General features: G+C 44.5%; 2 protein-coding genes and 1 pseudogene across 5 annotated transcripts; 2 read left to right on the top strand and 1 right to left on the bottom strand.

Moving 5' to 3' along the window:
• Positions 1-7,566: 7,566 nt before the first annotated feature.
• On the bottom strand, positions 7,567-9,373 carry LOC123076623 (amidase 1-like; annotated as a pseudogene).
• Positions 9,374-14,560: 5,187 nt separating this feature from the next.
• On the top strand, positions 14,561-16,163 carry LOC123075769 (epidermis-specific secreted glycoprotein EP1-like). Its single transcript, XM_044498294.1, has one exon. The coding sequence runs from the start codon at positions 14,597-14,599 to the stop codon at positions 16,016-16,018; it is 1,422 nt and encodes a 473-aa protein (XP_044354229.1). The 5' UTR covers positions 14,561-14,596; the 3' UTR covers positions 16,019-16,163.
• Positions 16,164-19,192: 3,029 nt separating this feature from the next.
• LOC123080789 (CRM-domain containing factor CFM9, mitochondrial) lies at positions 19,193-24,434 on the top strand. Of its 4 annotated transcripts, none has more exons than XM_044503738.1 (6): positions 19,193-19,516; positions 21,189-21,349; positions 21,692-22,022; positions 22,453-22,854; positions 23,364-23,711; positions 23,819-24,434. In XM_044503738.1, the coding sequence occupies exons 2-5, from the start codon at positions 21,240-21,242 to the stop codon at positions 23,709-23,711; spliced, it is 1,191 nt and encodes a 396-aa protein (XP_044359673.1). In that variant the 5' UTR covers positions 19,193-19,516; positions 21,189-21,239; the 3' UTR covers positions 23,819-24,434. The 4 variants fall into 4 exon arrangements, with proteins under 4 accessions (XP_044359673.1, XP_044359675.1, XP_044359674.1 ...); XM_044503740.1 differs by having other exon boundaries at positions 21,701-22,022; XM_044503739.1 differs by lacking the exon at positions 19,193-19,516 and adding an exon at positions 20,205-20,324.
• The last annotated feature ends 755 nt before the right edge of the window (positions 24,435-25,189 follow it).

Below are 25,189 nucleotides of genomic sequence, written 5' to 3' on the forward strand. Positions count from 1 at the left end.
GTAGGTCTGAAGTAAACTACTCACACATCACCGGAGAGGCCATGGAGTTGATGTAGAGGCCCTCCGTGATCAATGCCCCCTCCGATGGAGCTCCGGAAAAGGCCCCAAGATGGGATCTCTCGGGTACAGAAGGTTGCGGTGGTGGAATTAGGTTTTCGTGGTGCTCCTGGATGTTTGGGGGTACGCGGATACATATAGGATGAAGAAGTACGTCGGTGGAGCAACGGAGGGCCCACGAGGGTGGAGGGCGCGCCGCCTGCCTCGTGCCCTCCTCGATCGTTTCTTGACGCACACTCCAACTCTCTTGGATCACGTTTGTTGAGAAAATCACGTTCCCGAAGGTTTCATTCCATTTGGACTCCATTTGATATTCCTTTTCTTCGAAACCCTAAAATAGGCAAAAAAAACAGCAATTTGGGCTGGGCCTCCGATTAGTAGGTTAGTCCCAAAAATGATATGAAAGTGTAAAATAAAGCCCATTGACATCCAAAATAGATAATATAATAGCATGGAGCAATCAAAAATTATAGATACGTTGGAGACGTATCAAGCATCCCCAAGCTTATTTCTTGCTCGTCCTCGAGTAGGTAAATGATAAAAGAAGAATTTTTGATGTGGAATGCTTTCTAACATATTTCTCGATGTAATTTTTCTTTATTGTGGCATGAATGTTCAGATCCATAAGATTCAAGATAAAAGTTTAATATTGACATAAAAATAATGATACTTCAAGCATACTAACTAAGCAATTATGTCTTCTCAAAATAACATGGCCAAAGAAAGTTATCCCTACAAAATCATATAGTCTGGCTATGCTCTATCTTCACCACACAAAATATTTAAATCATGCACAACCCAGATGACAAGCCAAGCAATTGTTTCATACTTTTGATGTTCTCAAACTTTTTCAATCTTCACGCAATACATGAGCGTGAGCCATGGATATAGCACTATATGGTGGAATAGAATGGTGGTTGTGGAGAAGACAAAAAGGAGAAGATAGTCTCACATCAACTAGGTGTATCAACGGGCTATGGAGATGCCAATTAATAGATATCAATGTGAGTGAGTAGGGATTGTCATGCAACGGATGCACTAGAGCTATAAGTGTATGAAAGCTCAACAAAAGAAACTAAGTGGGTGTGCATCCAACTTGCTTGCTCATGAAGACCTAGGGCAATTTGAGGAAGCTCATCATTGGAATATACAAGCCAAGTTCTATAATGAAAAATTCCCACTAGTATATGAAAGTGATATCATAGGAGACTCTCTATCATGAAGATCATGGTGCTACTTTGAAGCACAAGTGTGGAAAAAGGATAGTAGCATTGTCCCTTCTCTCTTTTTCTCTCATTTTCTTCTTTTTTTTTCTTTGGGCCTTCTTTCTTTTTTTTGGCCTCTTTTTTTATTTTATTTTTATTTTCGTCCGGAGTCTCATCCCGACTTGTGGGGGAATCATAGTCTCCATCATCCTTTCCTCATTGGGACAATGCTCTAATAATGATGATCATCACACTTGATTTACTTTACAACTCAAAAATTACAACTCGATACTTAGAACAAAATATGACTCTATGTGAATGCCTCCGGCGGTGTACCGGGATGTGCAATGATGCATAAGTGACATGTATGAAAATTTATGAACGGTGGCTTTGCCACAAATATGATGTCAACTACATGATCATGCAAGCAATATGACAATGATGAAGCGTGTCATAATAACGGAACGATGGAAAGTTGCATGGCAATATATCTCGGAATGGCTATGGAAATGCCATAATAGGTAGGTATGGTGGCTGTTTTGAGGAAGGTATATGGTGGGTTTATGGTATCGGCGAAAGTTGCGCGATACTAGAGAGGCTAGCAATGGTGGAAGGGTGAGAGTGCGTATAATCCATGGACTCAACATTAGTCATAAAGAACTCACATACTTATTGTAAAAATCTACAAGTTATCAAAGCAAAGTATTACACGCATGCTCCTAGGGGTATAGATTGGTAGGAAAAGACCATCGCTCGTCCCCGACCGCCACTCATAAGGAAGACAATCAATAAATAAATCATGCTCCGACTTCATCACATAACGGTTCACCATACGTGCATGCTACGGGAATCACAAACTTCAACACAAGTATTTCTCAAATTCACAACTACTCAACTACTCTAATATCACCATCTCCATATCTCAAAACAATTATCAAGTATCAAACTTCTCATAGTATTCAATGCACTTGTATGAAAGTTTTTATTATTGCCATGTTGTTCTAAAGGACTCTCAAAATAATATAAGTGAAGCATGAGAGAACAATAGTTTCTATAAAACAAAACCACCGCCGTGCTCTAAAAGATATAAGTGAAGCACTAGAGCAAAAACTATATAGCTCAAAAGATATAAGTGAAGCACATAGAGTATTCTAATAAATTTCAAATCATGTGAGTCTCTCTCAAAAGGTGTGTACAGCAAGGATGATTGTGGTAAACTAAAAAGCAAAGACTCAAATCATACAAGACACTCCAAGCAAAACACATATCATGTGGTGAATAAAATATAGCTCCAAGTAAAGTTACCGATAGACGAAGACGAAAGAGGGGATGCCTTCCGTGGCATCCCCAAGCTTAGGCTTTTTGGTGTCCTTGAATTTTACCTTGGGGTGCCATGGGCATCCCCAAGCTTAGGCTCTTGCCACTCCTTGTTCCATAATCCATCAAATCTTTACCCAAAACTTGAAAACTTCACAACACAAAACTCAAAATAGAAAATCTTGTGAGCTCTGTTAGCGAAAGAAAACAAAATACCACTTCAAGGTACTGTAATGAACTCATTCTTGATTTATATTGCTGTTAAACCTACTGTATTCCAACTTCTCTATGGTTTATAAACTCTTTTACTAGTCATAGATTCATCAAAATAAGCAAACAACACAGGAAAAACAGAATCTGTCAAAAACAGAACAGTCTGTAGTCTGTAGCTAACGCAAACTTCTGGAACCCCAAAAATTCTAAAATAAATTGCTGGACGTGAGGAATTTATCTATTAATCATCTTCAAAAATAATTAACTAAGTATCACTTTCCAAATAAAAATGGCAGCAATTCTCGTGAGCGCTAACGTTTCTGTTTTTTACAGCAAGATCAAAAAGACTTTCCCCAAGTCTTCCCAACGGTTCTACTTGGCACAAACACTAACTAAACACAAAAAAACACAACCAAAACAGAGGCTAGATAAATTATTTATTACTAAACAGGAGCAAAAAGCAAGAAATAAAAATAAAATTGGGTTGCCTCCCAACAAGCGCTATCGTTTAACGCCCCTAGCTAGGCATAAAAGCGAAGATAGATCTAGGTATTGCCATCTTTGGTAGGCAATCCATAAGTGGCTCTCATAATAGATTCATATGATAATTTAATTTTCTTTCTAGGGAAGTGTTCCATGCCTTTCCTTAATGTAAATTGGAATCTAATATTCCCTTCCTTCATATCAATAATTGCACCAATCGTTCTAAGGAAAGGTCTACCAAGAATAATAGGACATGAAGGATTGCAATCTACATGCACATAGTTCCTATTTGCAACAATAAGAACATCATTAATTCTTCCCATAGGTTTCTTAATAGTGGAATCCGCAAGGTGCAATTTTAAAGAACAATCATCAAAATCACGGAAACCTAGCAAATCACACAAAGTTTTTGAAATCGTGGAAACGCTAGCACCCAAATCACACAAAGCATAGCATTCATGTTCTTTAATTTTAATTTTAATAGTAGGTTCCCACTCATCATAAAGTTTTCTAGGGATATAAACTTCCAACTCAAGTTTTTCTTCATAAGATTGCATCAAAGCATCAACGATATGTTTAATAAAAGCTTTATTGTGACTATAAGCATGAGGAGAATTTAGCACGGATTGCAACAAGGAAATACAATCTATCAAAGAGCAATTATCATAATTAAATTCCTTGAAATCCAAGATAGTGGGTTCATTGCTATTTAAAGTTTTAACTTCTTCAATCCCACTTTTAACAATTTTTGCATCAAGATCTAAAGATTCTGAATTTATGGAACGCCTTCTTGGTAAAGGTGGCTCATCTTCAGTCCCATCATTATCAAGATTCATATTGCAAAACAAAGATTTAATAGGATACACATCAATAACTTTTAGATCTTCATCCTTATTTTCATGAAAATTTTCCGGCTTAGCGGCCATCTTATTAACTAAGGTGGCCTGCTCATCTTCAGTCCCATCATTATCAAGATTCATATTGCAAAACAAAAATTTAATAGGAGGCACATCAATAACTTTTAGATCTTCATCCTTATTTTCATGAAAATTTTCCGGCTTAGCGGCCATCTTATTAACTAAGGTGGCCTGCTTATCCGAGACTTCAGCAATTAATTTTTTGAGATGAGCAATCTGAGATTTCAAACCATAAAATTCTTTAGACATATCATCGAGCTCTTTATTCATATAACCCATAAAGCTTTTTTGTTCCTTAAGCTCGTTCCTAAAGAAATTATTATGCTCAAATTGTAAAGTCATAAAACTCCTGACGTTGCTTTCGATCTATTCTAACCTTTTAAGGTGAAGATCACCAAATCTAGGTAGAGTCATCGTGACAAGCAAGCAATCCAACACACAAGCAAACAAGAAACGGGCAAAAAGGCAAATAGAAAAAGAGAAGGGCAACGGAAAGAGAGGGAGAGAGGAAAAGAGGGCGAATAAAACGGCAAGGGTGAAGTGGGGGGAGGAAAAAGAGAGGCAAATGGCAAATAATGTAATGCGAGGGATAAGAGTTTGTGATGGGTACTTGGTATGTCTTGACTTGTCCTTGACTTGACTTGGCGCGAATCTCCCCGGCAACGGCGCCAGAAATCCTTCTTGCTACCTCTTGAGCACTGCATTGGATTTTCCTTGAAGAGGAAAGGGTGATGCAGCAAAGTAGCGTAAGTATTTCCCTCAGTTTTTGAGAACCAAGGTATCAATCCAGTAGGAGATCACGCTCAAGTCTCACGCACCTACACAAACAAATAAGAACCTCGCAACCAACGCGATAAAGGGGTTGTCAATCCCTTCATGGTCACTTACGACAGTGAGATCTGATAGATATGATAAGATAATATTTTTGGTATTTTTATGATAAAAAGAAATAAAGATGCAAAGTAAAATAAATGGCAATAGAAATAACTAAGTGTTGGAAGATTAATATGATGGAAGATAGACTCGGGGGCCATAGGTTTCACTAGTGGCTTCTCTCAAGAGCATAAGTATTACGGTGGGTAAACGAATTACTGTCGAGCAATTGATATAATTGAGCATAGTTATGAGAATATCTAGGTATGATCATGTATATAGGCATCACGTCCGAGACAAGTAGACTGAAACGATTCTGCATCTACTACTATTACTCCACACATCGACCGCTATCCAGCATGCATCTAAAGTATTAAGTTCAAGAGAACAGAGTAATGCTTTAAGTAAGATGACATGATGTACAGAGATAAACTCATGCAATATGATATAAACCCCATCTTTTTATCCTCGATGGCAACAATACAATACGTGTCGGTTCCCTTTCTGTCACTGAGATCGAACACCGCAATATTGAACCCAAAACTAAGCACATCTCCCATTGCAAGAAAGATCAATCTAGTAGGTCAAGCCAAACTGATAATTCGAAGAGTCTTGCAAAGATAAACCAATCATATATAAAAGAATTCAGAGGAGAATCAAATATTATTCATAGATAAACTGGATCATAAACCCACAATTCATCGGATCTCGACAAACACACCGCAAAGGAAGATTACATCGAATAGATCTCCAAGAAGATCGAGGAGAACTTTGTATTGAGATCCAAAGAGAGATAAGAAGTCATCTAGCTAATAACTATGGACCTGTAGGTCTGAAGTAAACTACTCACACATCACCAGAGAGGCCATGGAGTTGATGTAGAGGACCTCCGTGATCAATGCCCCCTCCGGTGGAGCTCCGGAAAAGGCTCCATTGACATCCAAAATAGATAATATAATAGCATGGAGCAATCAAAAATTATAGATACGTTGAAGACGTATCATTCATGCACCGCCGGAACGGCTCGACAGCCCAGCCGGCCCGATCCTGGCCGCCGGCCCACACCCTCCGCACGTTCGTCACCCCAGACTTTTGGGCCCGCACCCACCCATCCCCCATCCCGCGCGCCGCGTGCTGCAGCCGCTCCAGCTCGGCAGGGTCCGGCAGCCGCTCCGTGGGCGTCGTCTCCCACTATGAAGGTTGTAATTCCACACCTAACAATGGGAACCTTCCTTGGTATCCCCAAAACTATGAATCCTGGCTAGGAAAAAATTGCAACCCAATGCACAAGTCGGATGCCCTCGATTGGAAAAAAAACTGGATATACTTGACACAATTGCCGCTTCTAAATTGCCATAACCTTAGTATTTACTTCGGTGTATTACAATTTACAACTGCTACCTTAGGCTTCTCTCACCACTGCCTGATCTGCGGCACAAGCGACGCCAACGCATATGCACCCGACAGCTTGGGGACGGAATGTGATTGTTCGAACTATCCGTCATGTTATCTTAATCATGTGGTCTCAACATAAAAGCCCACGTCAGAGCACCTTCAATAGATGATGTAGATGCAAAAATAACTAAATTTTGCATCTTCGAAGCCCTAAAACTCTTTTCCAACAAAGATGTATATGCAAAAAAATTGGCGGAGATGTAAAATACAACACCTCACGATATAAATATACATCTCTCCCTATAGGAGATGTAAAACCGGCGGCCATGCATCAAATGCCCAACCGCTTTGAGTTTCCTTCCGCCCGCCCATCAACCACCGCATGGCCCATGGCCGACTCTAACGACCCCGCCGCCTCCTCCACCGCAGCTACCACTCGTCCGTCCCACCCTGCCGCGCCGCCGAAGAGCCGCTGATTTGAGTTCGTCCCTCCGCACTTCCGCCGCCACGACACTCGCCCACCGCACCACGCCACCGCCCCACTGCTAAATCCGGTCGCTCCACCACCCCCGCCACCGGTTCCGCCGCTGCTCTACCGCCGCCCGCCTCCAAATCGGCCGAATTGGCCAAGATCATTCTTCTAAGCAATGTGACAAAATGTCAATGATCTTCATCAAGTCTATAGATGCTTGCTTGCTATCGAACTTTATCAAAGAGAAACATGTAAGAACTTGTTACGAAGGGAAATATAATATGGCGACAAATATGCCCATGTTTTGCCATGGAATAACAAAAAAATATTCATACATGTGAAAATTGTTCTAATTAGGAAATCACACTTGAGCATGTATGTGCATAGTATGCGTTCTTGTGTTGTGTGAAGTATTTCGGTTTGTACTGCCTCCGTCTGTTAGCTTGCAAAAAGGTCTTACATTATGGGATGGAGGGAGTATTAATCAACGGTCTTAATTTGTTTGCATAATGGTCAAAATCTACTTACTACACACTCCATCAGCTCTGCTCTTCACGGTATATATTGCATATGTTCAGATAAAATCATACAACCTCCTCTAGTGGAGCATTCAACAATATATGACCAAATTAGGCTAACCTGACGAGCCACGGGCTGCGGCGGCCTCATCTTTGAGCGCCTCCTGGAGCTCCTGGGCAACGACAGCGAGGAACGGTCGGCACCGTGCCGGGCGAGTAGCGACACTGACACCGGGACACCGCAACGGGTGCACAGCGGGATGCTGGCCTGGCAGAACCCCGACATGCCGGCGATTGACAGCAAGGAGAACGCCCTCGCCCGGAAGTCCTCCAGCAGTGCCGCATCCATGCCCAGCTTCGGTGGCGCACCAGGGACCGTAGGGATCGCCAGGATACCATACTCCTATAGACACAGATTCATTTAGCAGAAATTAGCAATGATCAATTCCTACCTGTTGCCTACAGGTTCAGAAAATGCATGCTGCAATGGGATTAAGATTTTCTGAACTGTTGATTGTTGAATTTACATTGAGGAGAGTGGCAAGTGCAGACTTGAATTCGGTCTTGATGGCGTGAAGATCATCCATGGCAGATTCATCCTTCGACGCAATGGCCTCCTGGACTCGCTCTCGGATGCCAGGCCCGAGGTTGGGCTTCACCATGTTCACCCACTCCGTGTGGTTTGCTTTTTATTCAGGCCTGAAAAACATGTGGTACATCTTCACAAATTTAATCTCGTCCATGTGCATACATACAATTCGGAACTACTCCCTCCGTTCCACAATACATGACTTCCATTTGTCAAAATATAGATGTATCTAGACATGTTTTAGTATATAGGTACATCCAATTTTAGTCAAATGGAAGTCAAGTATTTTGGAACGGAGGGAGTACTATGCAGACGACGCTTAATGCATGATTTTTAGACGACGCTTAATCCAACGGGTGTGCTACACTTGTGCATGTCCATGCATGGTTGGATCCATGCCTCATGCAAGAATCGGCTGGACAACGTCGTCCCTGTAGCAGCACTCCATACAATTTGGAGCAAACTGCTGGCATTTCCATTACAGAGATGATCGAGTTCATCTTACTGGAATTATGAAGCCGACATGGGTTCAATTAAGGGGCACACAAATTTATGATATATGCGGTTGTGCTTAGTGTGAGTAAGTAGGTATGTAAACAACTGACCATGAAGCAGCATACCTTTGAAGGACACACAAGTCACATGAGATGACAGACAGAGAGGGCACACAAGATGATGATGCTTCGACCATAGACAAGTCGGTCATGAAGTTGCCGATGCTCGGAACGTTGATGGAGACGAAATCACCAATGTTGCCATTGTTCACCACTGCATCATCTGCCAGTCATTCAGCAAACATACCTCACAAGGTTCAGAGACTCGTATATGTAAGCTGCCCAGCCCAGCCCTGCTCTGCTCTTCTCTGCATCAAGGTATACCAAGGATGGATGAGTTCGAGTTCATGGTAGATACTTACTTCCAAATACCTTGGCAACTGAAGCGTTGAGGATTTCGTAGGCGCGGTCCTCCATACTTCCAAATACCTTGGCAACTGAAGCGTTGAGGATTTCGTAGGCGCGGTCCTCCACGGAGTCCTGAAACAGTCTGCGGGAATGATGACACGAACTGGTCGTCGCAGCTCGGAATCGAAGACGTCGGCAGGTACAGGTGGGAGCAGCACATCAGTGACACGGGACAATGTAGCCAGATCTCTGCCAAACCACCCTGTAAGCAAAAACACAATCAGATGCTCAAATACAACCGAATGAACACTTGAACAAATGAATCATTTTGTCTGCTAAACACTGACAGTAGCACTACATGGCTAGACTGCAATTACCGATGGTGTCGAACATCTGCTCCAACCATGCCGACACACACATCCGTCGCCCCATCAGTTTTGCCCCCGGTCATCCGGCCTCCTGCTGCTTGCCGCCGTTGTCGTCCCATTGCTGCTTCGCGTGGCTCTCCCCCGCTGCTGCTGCTATCTGGAAGAGGGGGAGGTAGAGTAGGACTGGGGAAGCGGCGGAATCAATCACGTGAGGAACGGGTGGGGTGGGCTGATTTTTTGGGAGTTTGTTTTGGTAGAAAATCGTAGGAAGGATCAAGGTAGGCTATCTTTGGAAACTATCCATTGAGATCGATCCATCATTCGGTGGAACAAAACGAACGAAATGAAACCAAACAAAGGACGTATCGACGTACCGTCACCATCGCAGGAGTAAATTGCACAAAACCACCACTTTGAAGGCTAGGTTTGCAGAAAACACTAGTTACATTTTTTCGATAAAAAACACCACGTCTCGTGTAATCTTTTTGCAAAAAATACTGATCGATAATTTTCGCTCTGTTGATCGCGTTTATGACAAATAGGGTCCACTAGTCAGGCCGATGTGGCACCACTTAACGTCTCATATGTAACGGCGACGTTTGGTAATGTTATCATCATGTGGGTCCCATGGGGTCCACCTGTCATTGAAAGAAAAAATAAAACAAATCTGGTTCGTCTTATCTACAGCAACCAAGTCAACGCTAGGCCCGTCCTGCCGCTGCCTGAGGCAGAGGCCGCAACCGCCGTTGCTGCGTCGAGGGCCCGAACAGCGGCCTCAGGCAAGGCCTTGCCGAGGCCGATCCCCACCCGGCCGTCGCCGTCCTCATGCTGCTGGGCTCGATGGATCGGACGAGACCACGAGGGCCACCAGTGGATGCCGGCCGTGCCCACATGATGTTGCGCACGAGGCTCGCCTCCCGTCCCGCCTCCGGCCGGGGCAAAGGCCGCCATAGCCATTGCCGCGCGGAGCTCGTCCTGCCCCCAGCCGAGGCAGAGGTCATCGCCGTCGTTGCCGCGCGGATCTGAAGTGCACAAGCGGAAGGTAGCAGTGGCTCTGTTCTTGCCGGATCTAGGCAAGGGCGGGCTAACGGCGGTGATGGTCGCGGAGTTCCGTTGCTATGAGGTTGGGTGGCGGCGGCACTCCTCCATGGAGCTCCATGGCGCAGGTCCGACGGGAGAGAGAAGAGAAATTAGAGAGAAAAGGAGAACCAAAGAAAAAGAAACGTAGAATTACACTGACAAGCGGCCCCACATCCAGCAAAACAAGTCAATGTAACGGTGTGAGAAATTGATGTCACGTCAGCCTGACTAGCGGGCCCCATCTGTCATAAACGCAATCAACAGGGCCAAATCCGCCGATCAGTGGTTTTCGCAAAACGATTACCCAAGACATGGTGTTTTCTGCAGAAGAAATGTAGCATAGTGTTTTCTGCAAACCAAGCCTTTAAAGTGGTGGTTTCGTACAATTTACTCCCATCGCAAGTAGAGATTGGTTCTTTTTTTTTTAAGGGAAAAGGTGAGTAGAGATACCTCCGACGGTCTCCTCGTCCTTGGAGAAAGCAAGGGCCTGCACCCTGCTCGTCTCCTCAACCCCTTCACCGGCGACATGCTCCCTTTCGCTGCGCCAATTCCTCAGGAAAGCATGGTGCTCACTGCTGTGGCCGGCTCTAGCTCTAGCCCCATGCTTCTCTTCTCGTTTCGAGATGAGTGTCAGGGCGAGAGTACACAAGTGGTTTACTGTGCTGATGCCACCAGCCCTCTCTGCCAGGTGCAGTTAGAAGGTTTCGGGGACAATTCGTTCGACCATTTAAGCGTACTTTCCTATGCCGGTCGTTTTTACATGGTCGATTACGAGGGAGGTATATACAAGGTTGTGGGCACGGCGCTGCACTATCACGCTGAGAAGATTGCCCAGTTATCTGACGTCGGTGATTACTTCCTGGTCGAGTCTGCCGGAGAACTGCTAGTTGTAAGTCGCCGACACCAAAGGGTGCAAGTTTTCAGGGTCGACATTGAGCGGAAACTGCTAAAACCTGTGAGGAACATTGGCAGCCGGGCGCTCTTCCTCAGTGCAAGGAGTCTATCAGTCAATGCAGATAAGCTGCCATCCGTTTTCAGAAACTGCATATACTACCTTGATTACTGTCACCAGAAAGCATCAGAAGTACGTTGCAACATCAACATGTATGAAATTGGCACCAGAAAGCTAGAGAGGTTCCCATTCGAGTATGAAGATCATTCAGTCAGATCAAGCCCGATCCGTCCTTTCAGCATTGTTCAGACGCTCCTTGATTACTGTGGTGCCGTTCCTAACATATGTGCTCAAATTGCAGATCTGAAACGTTGGTAAGACACGTTCAGTTGCATGCCCCACTTAAGCTTCATTCTTTTAAGGTTCAGTTGAGATGAGTGATGCTTGTCGTTGAAGTATTGTATGAATTGATCTTAAACTATGGACTGTTTGCATGAATCTATTTCCTAGTATGATATTAGATGTTGTTTTCGATATGCCTTGCTGTTTTGCTCCAGTCTTTGTGTGAGAGTGTTGCTGCTTGGACCATATATGAGAGTGAAGCACGTGAATGGAAAGGTAAATGTTAAATTGGTTTCTTTAATCATGATGTAATTTTTGATGATGTGCGTGAAAGTGTCTATAATGATGTGAACATACTATTTGATTGATCTAAGGAAAAAATGATTACAGATGTGATGACTTTTCAACATATAAGATTTCTACAAACATTGTTTTGTCTTAGGTATGTTTGGTTTTTTATTTATATTTGTTACTCATTCATCATTACTTTCAAAATATACAAAAAATTATTTTTTATGATCAGTTAAGCTGTGCAAATTGTATTTTTTACTATCGTGGCAGGATCTAGCTCTAGCCCGATGCTGATTGCTGCTCTAGCCCGATATTTTTTACTATCGAGGTGTTTACCAAAATGACGTGGTTTCCTGTGCTAATGCCACGAGCCCGCTCTGCGAACTCCAGCTCGAAGGTCACAAGGACAGCGAGGTCAAACTTAGAAGTCTACTTTCCTGCCCATTAAACTTAGAAGCAAACCGGCACTGACAATGTTAGTGCCGGGTTCGGGTGCGGGTAATGGTTGCGCAAACCCTTACCCGTATCAATATTTTTCGCCCAAACCCGTACCTGTACCCGCGCCTCGGGTTTCAGATTGTTCCCATACCCGTACCCGGCCTGGTGCGGGTAATACCCGCGGGTAAAAATGCCCATCTCTGCCACCTTACCCAATTCACCCTTTACCATGTATTGTTTAGCATTTTCGCATATATACACAAAATTTTAGCATGTATACTTCAAAATTTCAACAAATATATACCACATTTTAGCATTTCAGCACATGCATATCACGATTTGTTGTGCGATGGAATAAAAATGGTATTAATTTACAAAAATGGGTAGCAATTAGCATGAACTAGATGGCACCAAACAATCACTTATGTAAGTGAACTTAGAGAAATATTCACATATGTTTTTTCTTATTTTTTCCAATTACAAGACAAACAAGAGGGACACAATTTTCTATAATTTTCTTTTATTGAAGTTACATGTGCAGCCCGTACTTTAAAATGATCAAATGAAGGAGACTATAATAAGATCAACAAAATCAGAGATAAAATCATAAGTTCACAAAATAAGATCAACGCATTTTAATCAGATCATGCACATGGTAAGGGATGGGATTTTGGGTTGAGGCTAGCGGTTGCATTTTTGTATGCGGGTATGCGGGTACGTGGGTATGGGTATTGCCTTCCCATACCCGTCTTACCCGATGGGTATAATTTTTTTCCATTTATAAACTCATGGGTATTTATTTTTTCCCAAACCCTTACCCTAATAGGGTTTTTACCCGTCGGGTTCGCGGGTTACGGGTACTCATTGCCATGTTGAACTGACACCGCGCTGCACTTGGGCCTGCCCATTAAGCTTGTCACTCGGGTGCCCGAGTCGCTCGCCCGCTCGCAAGCTAGTGGTTCTGAAGAGAAAAAAAAACACTTTTGATTTTCTGAAAAAAATAAGGAATTTAAAATTTATGAATTTTGAAAACTTTATAGATTTTACAAAGTTTTTGAATTTTAAAAAAGGTCATGGATTGGAAAAAATACATGGATTTAAAAACTACTGAATTTTTAAAATGTTGTAAATTTGAAGAAAAAAGTCCACGATTTTGAAAAGATCATGAAGCTGATATTTTTTTAAGAATTTTAAAAAATGAAAAAACTAAAAGAATAAAAGTGGAAACCAAAAGAAAAACGAAAAATGGAAAGAAGACGAAAACCAATAAAAACAAACAAAACCCAGAGAAAACGCAGCCCAGAAAATTGAAAGGAATCTTACCACCGGTAGAAACAAGAAATTACATGGGCCGCAGCTACTTACTTCATCCCTTCCTAAATATACGACGTTTTGGTAGTTTAAAATGAATTAGCTGCACTCAGCGAGCGCTCCCGGGAGAATATTTGGTGCACCGGTGCTTGTGGTGCTACCGGTGCACCCTCACGTTGCACATTTTAAATGTTTAAACAATTCTTAAAGAAATTAGCTCTTCCACACAACATTAACGTACATTGTGACAAAATTTCAAGTCAAAATTCAAAACCTAACTCGTGAAACCACACAATATTAACGTACATAGTGCATATCATAAGTTAGGCTTTAGATTGGGCCTATTATCACATTGGTGTCAAATTTATCACTTTTGTATCTCAAAAAATGTTACAAATTTCGATATGAAATTTTGTGACAACATATATTAATGCTGTGTCAATGTGCCAGATTTATCTCAGATTGTTTGAAATGCTCTACGGCATCTGGTCCACCGGTAACACCACAAATGTGGATGCACCGGATACATTCCCGCCGCTCGCTGATACGGACACAGGCGCGTTCACCGTGCTTAGCGAAGAACAGTAGCAGAAAGCCGCGGAAACCACCACGAGTGCATCCAGTGAGCTACCTAGCTTAGCTTGCATATGCACATGCGCATACACACCGCGGGCAATGAGCTGCCCACCGGCAGACCTCGTCGGCGCCGCCACGTTGTCGCGAACCAACGGCACGCGTCGACGACTTCCACGCCGGAATTCCACGTGCTTCGTTTCCACACTGATCCGCGCGTCCCATGTCCATGTGCCACACCCGGTCGCCGCGATCCACCGATCGTTTATATAAAATGCAAGCTCCATCGATCGTTCTTGCACCACAGTGCTCGATCCACTATCTCATCACATCACGATCAAGGTCACGGACTCACAGCCCATGATGATGATGCACCGTGCTACGATCGTCGGCGTCGTCGCGCTGATCGCCTGCCTTCTCGCCGGCGGCGGGGCTCGAGCGCAGCAGCAGCGGTTCGACTACCCGGCGGCGAGAGCGCCCGCGACCTGGGCCAACACGGACGCCGGCCTGCCGCACCACGTCGTCTACACCGACGGCTCCGTGGCGCGCGTGGCCCTGCTGCGGCTCAACCCGGCCGGCTTCGGCCCATCCTACGCCTTCGGCTTCTTCTGCACCAGCCCCGGCGCGGCCCCGTGCGCCGACTTCCTCCTCGGCGTCGCCGTCGTGTACTGCAACAGCGGCGCGCTCATCACGTCCACCACGACCGGCGTCCCGCAGGTCGTCTGGTCGGCTAACCGCGGCAGCCCCGTGGGCGATGGCGCCGCTGCGGAGCTCACGGCTGAGGGCGACCTGGTGCTCAGGTCCGCCAACGGCTCTGTGGTGTGGTCCGCCGGCACCAAGGGCCGGTCCGTCGCCGGGGTGACCATCGGCAGCGACGGCAACCTCGTGCTGCTCGACGGGCGCAACGCCACCGTGTGGCAGTCGTTCGACCACCCCACGGACGCGCTCCTCGTCGGGCAGTCGCTCAGGCACGGCGCGCGGCTCATTGCCAATGCGTCGACCGCGGACTGGCGGGACGGCAGGCTCTACCTCGCCGTCGAGGACGACGCCCTGAGCGCCTACGTCAACGCCACGCCGCCGCAGCGCTACTACCACCTCGGCTTTGGCGAGACCGCGGCCGGCGCCTACGCGACATACACCAACGGCAGCCTCACGGTGTCCGCCCTCCCCGGAGCGCCGTCGCTGGCCACCATCCAGCTGCCCACCGTCGGGGCCGGCACGGTGCAGTACATGCGGCTGGAGCACGACGGCCACCTCCGGCTCTACGAGTGGCACTCCGGCCCCGGCTGGGCACCGGTGTTCGACGTGCTGCGCCTCTTCCCGGACGGCGGCTGCGCGTACCCAACCGTCTGCGGCGCGTACGGCGTGTGCACGGACGACACGCAGTGCAGCTGCCCCGACGCGGCCAACTTCCGGGCGGTGGACTTCCGGAGGCCCAACCGCGGCTGCGTCCCGACGAATCCACCGGCGACGTCCTGCGGCTCCTCGTCGCCGGGGCGGCGGGCGCAGCACCGGCTGGTGTCGGTGCCGGGCACGTCCTACTTCAACGACCACGCCACGAGCATGCGGGCCGTGGAGAGGGTGAGCGAGGAGGCGTGCAAGAAGGCGTGCCTGGATGACTGCGCCTGTGCGGCGGCGCAGTTTTACTACGGCTCCGACGCCGGCGATGGGTTCTGCTACCTGCAGTCGGAGGTGTTCTCGATGCAGACGGTGCGGCCGGAGGTGGTGCACTACAACTCCACCATGCATATCAAGGTGCAGCCCAAGTCAGCCAGGATCTGATGATGGCTCTCCTCAGCACTACACATACATGCATCACGGCAAGGTTCACGAAAAAGTTTGTTACCAATAAAGTTCTTGGTCATGTGTACAAAGTCCAATTAATGTTGGCCGTCAGAGGGATATGAATATTTTCTCCATTCTTTTTACATTATTAAGAGCATCTCTAGCCAATCCCTAAAAAATGGAGAAGTAAACCGCAGAGTAGACGTTAGTGGAGTAATTTTACTGCTCTTAATTTTGCCCGTTTCTGGCCGATCTCGTAAATTTAGCGGGGTAAAATTTGGATATGATGAACACAAATTCGATTGAAACAAACATACAAACCAAAATTCGACACCGATTCAAAGAAACATCCAAACCGACCACGGTAGGCAGATGGGGCGGCGCTCGAGGAAGTGTCGCGGCGACAGCGGGAGGAAGATGGGTCGGGGCTCCGCTCGTGGCGGCGCGGATGCATGCTGCGGATGGGTGGAGGGGAGCGGCGGCTATGGGATTCAGCCATGGCGGCGCGGGTGCTGGAACGCTTCGGGGGTCGCCGGTGACGTGGGAAAGGAGGCAGAGAGAGTGTGTTGTGTTTTACTCGGCGTCCGAGTAGAGAGGTAAATTTAGGCGTTCGGCTCGGTGTGGTGTAAAATATTTACTCCACTATAGGATTTAGGCTTTCGGCAAGGTCCCGATTAGAGTAGTGAAACTGGATTTTTACTTTTCTAACTGATTTTATAGGGGATCGGGGAGCACTCAGGTGTGGTGCTTTAGCAAGCCCCGATACATCTTTCTCTAAAAGCTAATTTTATTTATTTATCTCTAAACTGACCTCGTTTGTATGAGGCGATACAACTGAAATCAACCAACGATTCGAGCACTTAGCACAACGCGCCACTTAATCCGACAAGCACAAGGCCGAGGGCATATGCATGTCTATTCTATATCAACATAATAATTCAAATAATGTTATTTTTGACACACACAATTCATCATTTCAAAACCACTGTTTATGAAGTTTGTTCAAAGTTCAAATTGAAACATAACAAATGGTCAGAAATATCGAAAGTAAACATGACAAATGGTCTAAATCATTCGAACTAAAAAACAACATGAATAAGTTTACTGACTAAGAAGTGACCAAATGCTCAATAAGATCATCACGAAATTGTTCATGCCCTGCATGGTTTTCAATTTACCGTTGCATTTCAAGAAACTTCTCAAATCATCATTCACCCCTCTATGGCTCAATAAGTGGCATATAAATTTTGGTCCCCTCATTCTCATAGCAAAAAAAGAAAAGATTCGCAAGATTAGAATCCTTATGATTTTATATTTAACATATTTTCCCAAACACCAACTAGAGGAACAGTTTCACCCTCACGTGAGTTTTTCAATCGTTGCTACATCAACCGTTTTGATTTCAAAGAAAAGATTCCAGGCTCAAACCGCTCTAGAAATTTTCTTCAAGATGATCACTATGGTTTCCCAATTCGCTATTTTGCATGTGTGTTGATTTTATAGGTAAGACTTCGTCGACTCACCGGGTTCTAAAAGCACGACAATAGAGACTACTATATTGAAATGACATGCTCATTTGAATCATACAAGATTTTGATTTTCTCGATTGGATCAGAGAAAAATTATCGTAGTGATTTAAACACTCTTATACTCCCTCCGTCACGGTTTAGAGGGCGTACATCTGGAATCACTGGGAGTATTTCTTTACGAAGAGAGTATTAATACTCCATCTACTAGATCAATGACAATTAAGATGGATCAGAGAGAATAGTGTTTTTCGTATTGCTCCGTTTTTTGAATCGTAGGAATGGAAGTAGTAGGAGTAGATTATAGCCTTTTCGGGGGGGGGGGGGGGGGGGCAATGTGCAAAAAGAGCAATCATGCGCAGCCCCCACACCCACAAAAGGTGGCCCCATCGACCATTGGGGTCACCCTGGAAAACCTCGCCCCTCCCCTCTCCGCTCCGCGTCCCCAGAGAGGGAGAGAGTCGCAACCGCCCCCTCGTCAAACCCGCCGACGAAGGGGGAGGATGGCGACGAAGGGAGCTTGTACGTAGATATGGATGTGAGCTTGTACGTACGTAGATATGGATGTGAGCTTGTACGTAGATACAGCACAGGCAGTTGTTCCCGCTCCTACTCTATGATCATATAATGCAGGATCACGCATGCGGTCATGATGTGCCACTAAACTGTTTTGGTGTCAGAATCTTGCAAGGCCATCAACAATGGCAATGTGAGCTTGTAGAACCCCAAATATTTGTTTGACATACTTTCTACATGCTTCTTAAAATTCAAAATTAAGTTTTATAATTTTTTAGAAAATAAACATATACATATGTACGTATACTACTTCCTCCGACTCATATTACTTGTCTTACATTTGTCTAGATATGGATGTATCTAACACTAAAACATGGATCGAGGGGACGTGAAGTATCTGCTCCCTCATGAACAATAAAATAAAAAATAAAAAATATCAAAAAATTCTGTTTTTTGTGGTAAACTTTGACAAATGTTTCGTATGCTTGCGAACATTCAGCACAGAATTACATCCGTAAAAGTTGTGGCAAAAAAAAATCAATATTCCAAAAAATGATAGTTTTGAAAACATTTTGGACTGTTGTTTTTTTTCCACGACTCCGCGAATGTCTTTTCGTGCTGAAATTTGTTAAGCATACAAAACATTTCTCAAAATTTAACACAAAAAAATCAGAAGTTTTTTTTTTATTTTAAACTATGTTTTCAGTTTTACTGTTTATCGGGATGCATTTGAGCTCGGGAGAATAGGACTTTCGGGGTGGAAGGGAGTACTTATGAATTTTCATGACGAAATACTTTTTATGGGAGCACACAAAAGTGACAAAATCACATACCATCATAGTTTAAAAAACCGGACCGGACCGTTGGTCGGATCGGCAAAAACCAAAACCAGTGACCTGGTGGTTATTTAAGCCTATCGGACCGTACGAACAACCGTACAGAAAAACCGTTCAAACCGGACGGCTTTTGTAAAAAACGTCGATCTGGGCGGTTTAGATAAAACCAAACGGTTTAATGTCGTTTTACCACAAAAGCCCCTAAATGGACTCGTTTACGTGCGAACAGGGGGTCAAATGGAAAAATGAAAAAATAGCCTGGATTCGGCTGAACTGGGAGCATTCCCTCATTTTTTTTCCACCTAGCATCCGTATCGGGCGCCGCCGCCCCTTCCGCCGCCACCCCTGCCCGGCGCGGCGACGCCGCCCCTCGCCGCCAGGCGCCAGGCCCGCCCCACCCTCGCCACTCCGCGCGGCCGCACCACCCCGCGCCGCCACTCCCGCCTCCCGCCGTCCCGCGCCGCCTCTGCTGACGGCTGGGGAGGGGGGCCGCCGCCGCCTGGTCCACGTCCAACTCCGACCACCCTCCGTCGCCTCCTCCGCTCCAGTTCAGAGTCCAGACCGGGAGCAGCCGAGCAGGAGCCAGGAGGACCAGCCGGCCGGGGCGTCCCACGCTGGTACGATCTGATCTGCTCCCTCTCTTCTCTTGTCTGTCTCCCAATTCGTTGATCCTACCATGAAGCATCAATATGTGAACTTGTGGGGTTTCTTGAAAATCTGAACTACTGAACTTGTGTTTCTTTTGTTGTCTTCACGAGATTAGAGAGCTCGGATTGGTAATTGGTAATTGTTAATTGGAGAGATTGGATTGCTATTTGTTGATAAATAATTAGAGAGATTGAATTATGTGGCTGTCACTTGCTACTGCTAACTGCTGCTACTGTATTTGTAGTTGCTTGCTGGTTACTTTGGGAGTTGTTACAAAGTTTTGATTTGCTGCTTGCTGGGCGAGTCAGGGATCATCATTTATATGAACTAGAGATTATAATGTGGTTGCTGGTTACTCTGTCATGTTGTTACAAATTTTGTTACAAGCAGATCCTTGCGGGTTGTGCTTGCTGTCACTTGTCCTACCTTCATTGGAGATTCCATGCTTTTGTGAGAAATTCAGTTCATGTTTCTGCTAATAGAATTTCTGGACATCAGATAGATACTTCTGAGCAAGGTTTTTGAGTCGCCTAGCCAAGTCGAGTCGCCATGCCTCCGACTAGTGGCTCGCTGCGATTAGTCTGCGACTCGTCGTGATTAATCGCCCCAAGTCGCCCCAGGTGTTAAGAGGAGGAGGAGGAGGAGGAGGAGGAGGAGGGGGAAGAGGAGGAGGAGGAGGGGGAAGAGGTGCTGTTGCAGGCAGAGGAGGGGGAAGGCAGCTGCTTGGAGGATACTTCAGCTCGGAGAAGGCAGCAGCAGCTCGTAGGAGCAATGGAGGTGGCTATTCTGATGTGGGATGCCATTAAAGTTTGGTAGAAATCAAAGTTTTCTCTGGATGCCATTAATCATGCATTAGTTAGTAGCTAACGAATATTGCTTGTGATGAAACCACTCTGTTTTGATCTATCTGGTAAGCCGAATGTTTGAGTTAAATGCATCTGCATATTAAGTAAGTTACATGTTAACTCTGGACCTCTTGAAATTGTGCATCTGCATTGAGTATATTTATCACAACTCATGTGGAACAAAGCGGGTAGAAGTAGTATCAAGGTAAATGTGGATGCATCTTTCTGTGCTGAAACCATGTTGGGAGCTACGGGTGCTGTTGCTCGTGACGACAGAGGTGAATTCATTGTAGCGGCTACATGGTTCATGCCTCATGTTTGCACTGCTGATTCTGCGAAGATACACGTGGTCCGAAACGGTATTTGGCTTGCGCAAAGAATTGTACAACTCGCTGGCAATCGAATCTGATAGTATGAGTGCAGCTGAGGCTTTTAACCAACAAGAAGCTTACTATGGCCCTGAAGCGGCTATCATTATGGAGTGCAAGCAAATGGGTTCAGAGTTTGCAAAATCTTCTTGTGTTCATTGCTTCCATGAATCAAACTCTGAGAAATGTAATGAATATATTTCCAGACGTATGAATCAAATGAAGTTTTGGGAAAATTCTATTCCAGACTTTATTTCTCATCTTATTGTAAATGACTTATCTATTATTTGAGGAATAAAGTCTATTTGCTGTCAATTTTTTTATCACAACTCTTACGGCTGGAAATATATTCATTACATTTTTTGTACTTCAACTCTCTGAGTACGTTATTGAAGATAGTAAGAGATTGTTCTTCATTGTTCTTGCAGGCCAGTCTTAATTTTTTTTACGATGCATTGTCATAGAGTAACGGACAATTAATGGCGATCCGTCTCCTGTCGCGTCAAAATCTGAGGAAGCTGGCTGCTTCCTTCACACTCCTTAATCCATCCCAGAAGATACTGCTTTCACCTCCCCCTCCTGCTCACAGGTAGTGAAACCGTTTTGTTGATTCTCATCTCTTTCAATCCTTAATTCTATGTTTTCTGCATACCACATGGCCAAAATTTATACCTCATTTGCTTGTTCATGAAGTGTCAGAATTTATCAGTTGCAGCTGATTCATGCAACCAAAATGTAGCTTAACTATAATAGTTCTGTATGAAGTGTGGTTGCATTTTTCGCATAGTAGTATCACTAGACATGATTTGTCAAATGTGGCCTACTTCGTCACTCAATTTCTTGTCTAGCAAGTACATAAGACATAGCTTATCGTTTTGATCATATTTTATCCACAAGTCGAATTTAGTTTTCCTCATATTTTGCCTTCTAGTCATTGCAGATCTGATGCTATTTCCCCTAGCAAATGCTTAAGCCCCTTTTACCCGTCTATGTATTCACGGGGTGTTAGATGGGCTAGCTATGAATCAGTGAATCTGGTTTTGTCTGATGATGGGAAACCCAAGTTTGAGATTGAGGAGGTGGAGCCTTCGAAGAAGGGGAGGTTTTTAACAAAGAGGCGTTTGAAGCTTCAGAGGAAGCGGGAAAAGAGGAAGAGGAAGGAGGCCAATAAAAACGATCCACGCCGTATCAGACCCAAGGGGAAAAAAATAAAACAGAAATTTCCTACACCTGAAGCTCGGCTCAAATACAAGATCGAGAAGGTACCAACAAGTTAGCTTTATTTTCTTTTTTGTCCATTTGGTTTGCTTGGCTACTTCCTTGCTTTTTTCTATATTATAAATAGGACTTTCTAATTGCTACACAATATTTGAATAATCACTTTAATCCATCCCATGAGCATTCTGCTTTCCTAATGTTGCTCTATTAGTAGCTATTCTAACCATAACAGGGTTGGTTCATTTTGAACCTGTGATTGGCCATTTAATAATGTTGGAAAATGGAAATGCCACATAGTCCTCTACCAGGATTGGCCCTCATTTAGGATTATCTGTTTAAAATCATAATTAGCTTGTTTGATGGAAACTTTCAATACCATCGAAGCAAATGCTTAAGTGGTTGAAGATAAGATGCTTAGTTTCTCATTTTGATTCGTACAAGAGGATTTATTAATATGTGTTGTTTCTTTTCCAGTCCAAATTAAAAGAAGCTATGTTGGTTGAGAAGCTAAAGAGGTATGAGGTTGCGAAAGCTGAAGGCCCCGTCGCCAAACCAGACGATCTTGATGGTGAGGAAAGATTTTATTTGAAGAAAGTTTCACAGAAAAAGTCAAACTATGTCCCGATTGGAAGGCGAGGAGTATTTGGGGGTGTAATTCTGAACATGCATTTGCACTGGAAGAAACATGAGACTGTCAAGGTCATCTGTAAGCCCTGCAAACCAGGGCAAATCCAGGAGTATGCAAATGAGATAGCTCGGCTTAGTGGTGGTGTCCCTATTAATGTTATTGGAAATGACACCATAGTCTTCTACCGAGGAAAGGACTATGTTCAACCAGAAGTCATGTCACCAATTGATACACTGTCAAAGAAAAAGGTAGGTAGGATAGGTTGTTGGTTTATTCTATTTCCATAGATTGTCTCAACTCTCAAGTTGATGCTTGCTAATGGTTGGTAGTAAGTAGCAATTAGGAACTACAGAGAATTTCCCCTTTTTCTACTCTTTTGAACTTTCTGTTATTTTCTTTGTGGATGGCAATGCTTTGCTAGTTTGCTTATAATACTGTAGAAGTGTAGCTTTCAAGATTAATGTTTAACAAAAAAAAGATAGTAAGAAAAAAGAATAATCAACAAACTGCTACAATTTATATTTAATACACAACAAAACACAAATATTATTGTAAACTGTAAACTTGAGCATGGTTTGACAGTAACATCCATTCAGAGTTTATGTCAGGATCATACTAGCAGCTTGTTGCTAGTTCATATGTCCAAAAACACAGCTTAAGTTCAGTGGCAGCATTTGGTTCTGATCATTAGCCATCAGGCTGACCGTATATACATGCACATCTTTCCCACTGACACATGTCTTCTGTTTATCTCCAGGCACTTGAAAAATCAAAATATGAACAATCGCTGGAGACAGTTCGGCGTTTCATCGCAATCTCTGAAAAGGAGCTCGAACTATACTATCGGCATGTTGCACTCTATGGAAAACCACAACCCCAGAATGCTGATCTGGCTCATGGTGGTGGCATCCAAGCTTCTTCACTGGAAACAGAGGATATGAAGCACGGAAAGGATCAAGCTTTCTCTGATGTTGACATCATGGATACATCCGAGTCTGATGAGGAACATGATTCTAGTAGTGAATCTGATGCCAATGATGTTGCAACTGGAGATGCTACAGACAGCCCTGAAGATACTGATGTTTCTGATCATCAGCTGTTCTAGGTGAGTGAGGTGCAGTTACCTCTCGTGGCACTCTTCTCTTCATAAAAATTGAGTTGCTTCTGATTGAGCCGCACCATGATGGCATTGGTATTTTCTCTTCATTTCAGATAGACTTGAAAGTTCCCGAGACAATGTTAATGTGCTAAATCACTAAGGGTGCAAGTGGGGTTGTGACTGCCCCGTAAGACGATGTCCTGCCCTGCAAACCAAGCCAAATAAACGCCACTTGGCAGACCGCATTTGCTCAAGTGGATTCAAGCTGCTATGCCGGCTTTGTCCGGTGGGCATCCCACATATCCTGCAAGAAGAGTTGGCTGTCTCTCCCAATGAAACCCCACCAGGTCCATCTCCTTTTTCTGCCTAGAAGCTACAGCAGGCAGCAGTGTGACCACCTCTGTCGCCAGTGTCCCCTGCAGTGCATCATGTGGCGTTTGCCATCAGCATAGTAGCCAATTGTGCCAACTGCTATCAGCAAAATAGCCAAGAGAGCTTGGTCCTGTAAATTTCATGTTCCAGAGTTGCTTGCTACTACTCCCTTCGTCCGAGGATACTTGTCGAAGAAATGAATAAAAATGGATGTATCTAGAACTAAAACACGTCTGGATACATCAATTTCACCGACAAGTATTTCTGGACGGAGAGAGTAAAGACCCAACATTGCCCTTACCTAAGTTTAATCACAATTCACTGCGATGGTGGTCCGCTCATGCACTTCACCTCACACACCGTTGGCAATCTCCCATGGTGATGCTAATGACATCGATTGGTGTTCTGCAATTCGGTGCATTGGTGGTCCGCCCGTTGATGCAGTAATCCTGCATCTCATTTTTTGTCTTCTGATTTTACTCTCTAGTACTTGCTCTTTAGTACTCCCTATGTTCCTAAATATAAGTCTTTTTAGAGATTTCAATATGGAGTACATACGGATGTATATAGACATAGTTTAGAGTGTAGATTCACTCATTTTGCTTCATATGTAGTCCATATTGCAATCTCTAAAAAGGCTTATATTTAGGAACAGAGGGAGTAGCAGCGAACTCAATCTGCAATAACTTTACCTCCCAGGCTGATATTATTGAGCTCTTCATGCTGAAAGAACAGAGGACAGGCAGAGAGGCTTTGGTCCGAAGCAAGGCTCTGTCTGAAGCTTGTGTGTTGCTGAAGCTTCTTTGTTCACCGAAGCTTTTATGCCTCATGTATGGGAGTACTAATGTCGCCGGCCTAATCGCATTCGTGCAAACACTTTAATTGCCTCCATACTTGCTTGAAGAAAACACTTTAGTTAGGTCAAAATATAACTTGCCATGGAAAACACCTGCTTTATGCCCAGGAACTCATCCATGGCCTCCCATCTGCCACCAAATGCAGTTGATCAAATGTTGTCTCATGTTTCCAAAAGTGCCCTCAGCCCTCACGGTCAAAAAGGGAGCTTGTGGGGAGGCCTTGCAGTTGCAGATACGCAGCTGTCAAAAGGCCAA

This window comes from Triticum aestivum, chromosome 3D, assembly GCF_018294505.1.
Source record: "Triticum aestivum cultivar Chinese Spring chromosome 3D, IWGSC CS RefSeq v2.1, whole genome shotgun sequence".
NCBI classification, from domain to species: domain Eukaryota; kingdom Viridiplantae; phylum Streptophyta; class Magnoliopsida; order Poales; family Poaceae; genus Triticum; species Triticum aestivum.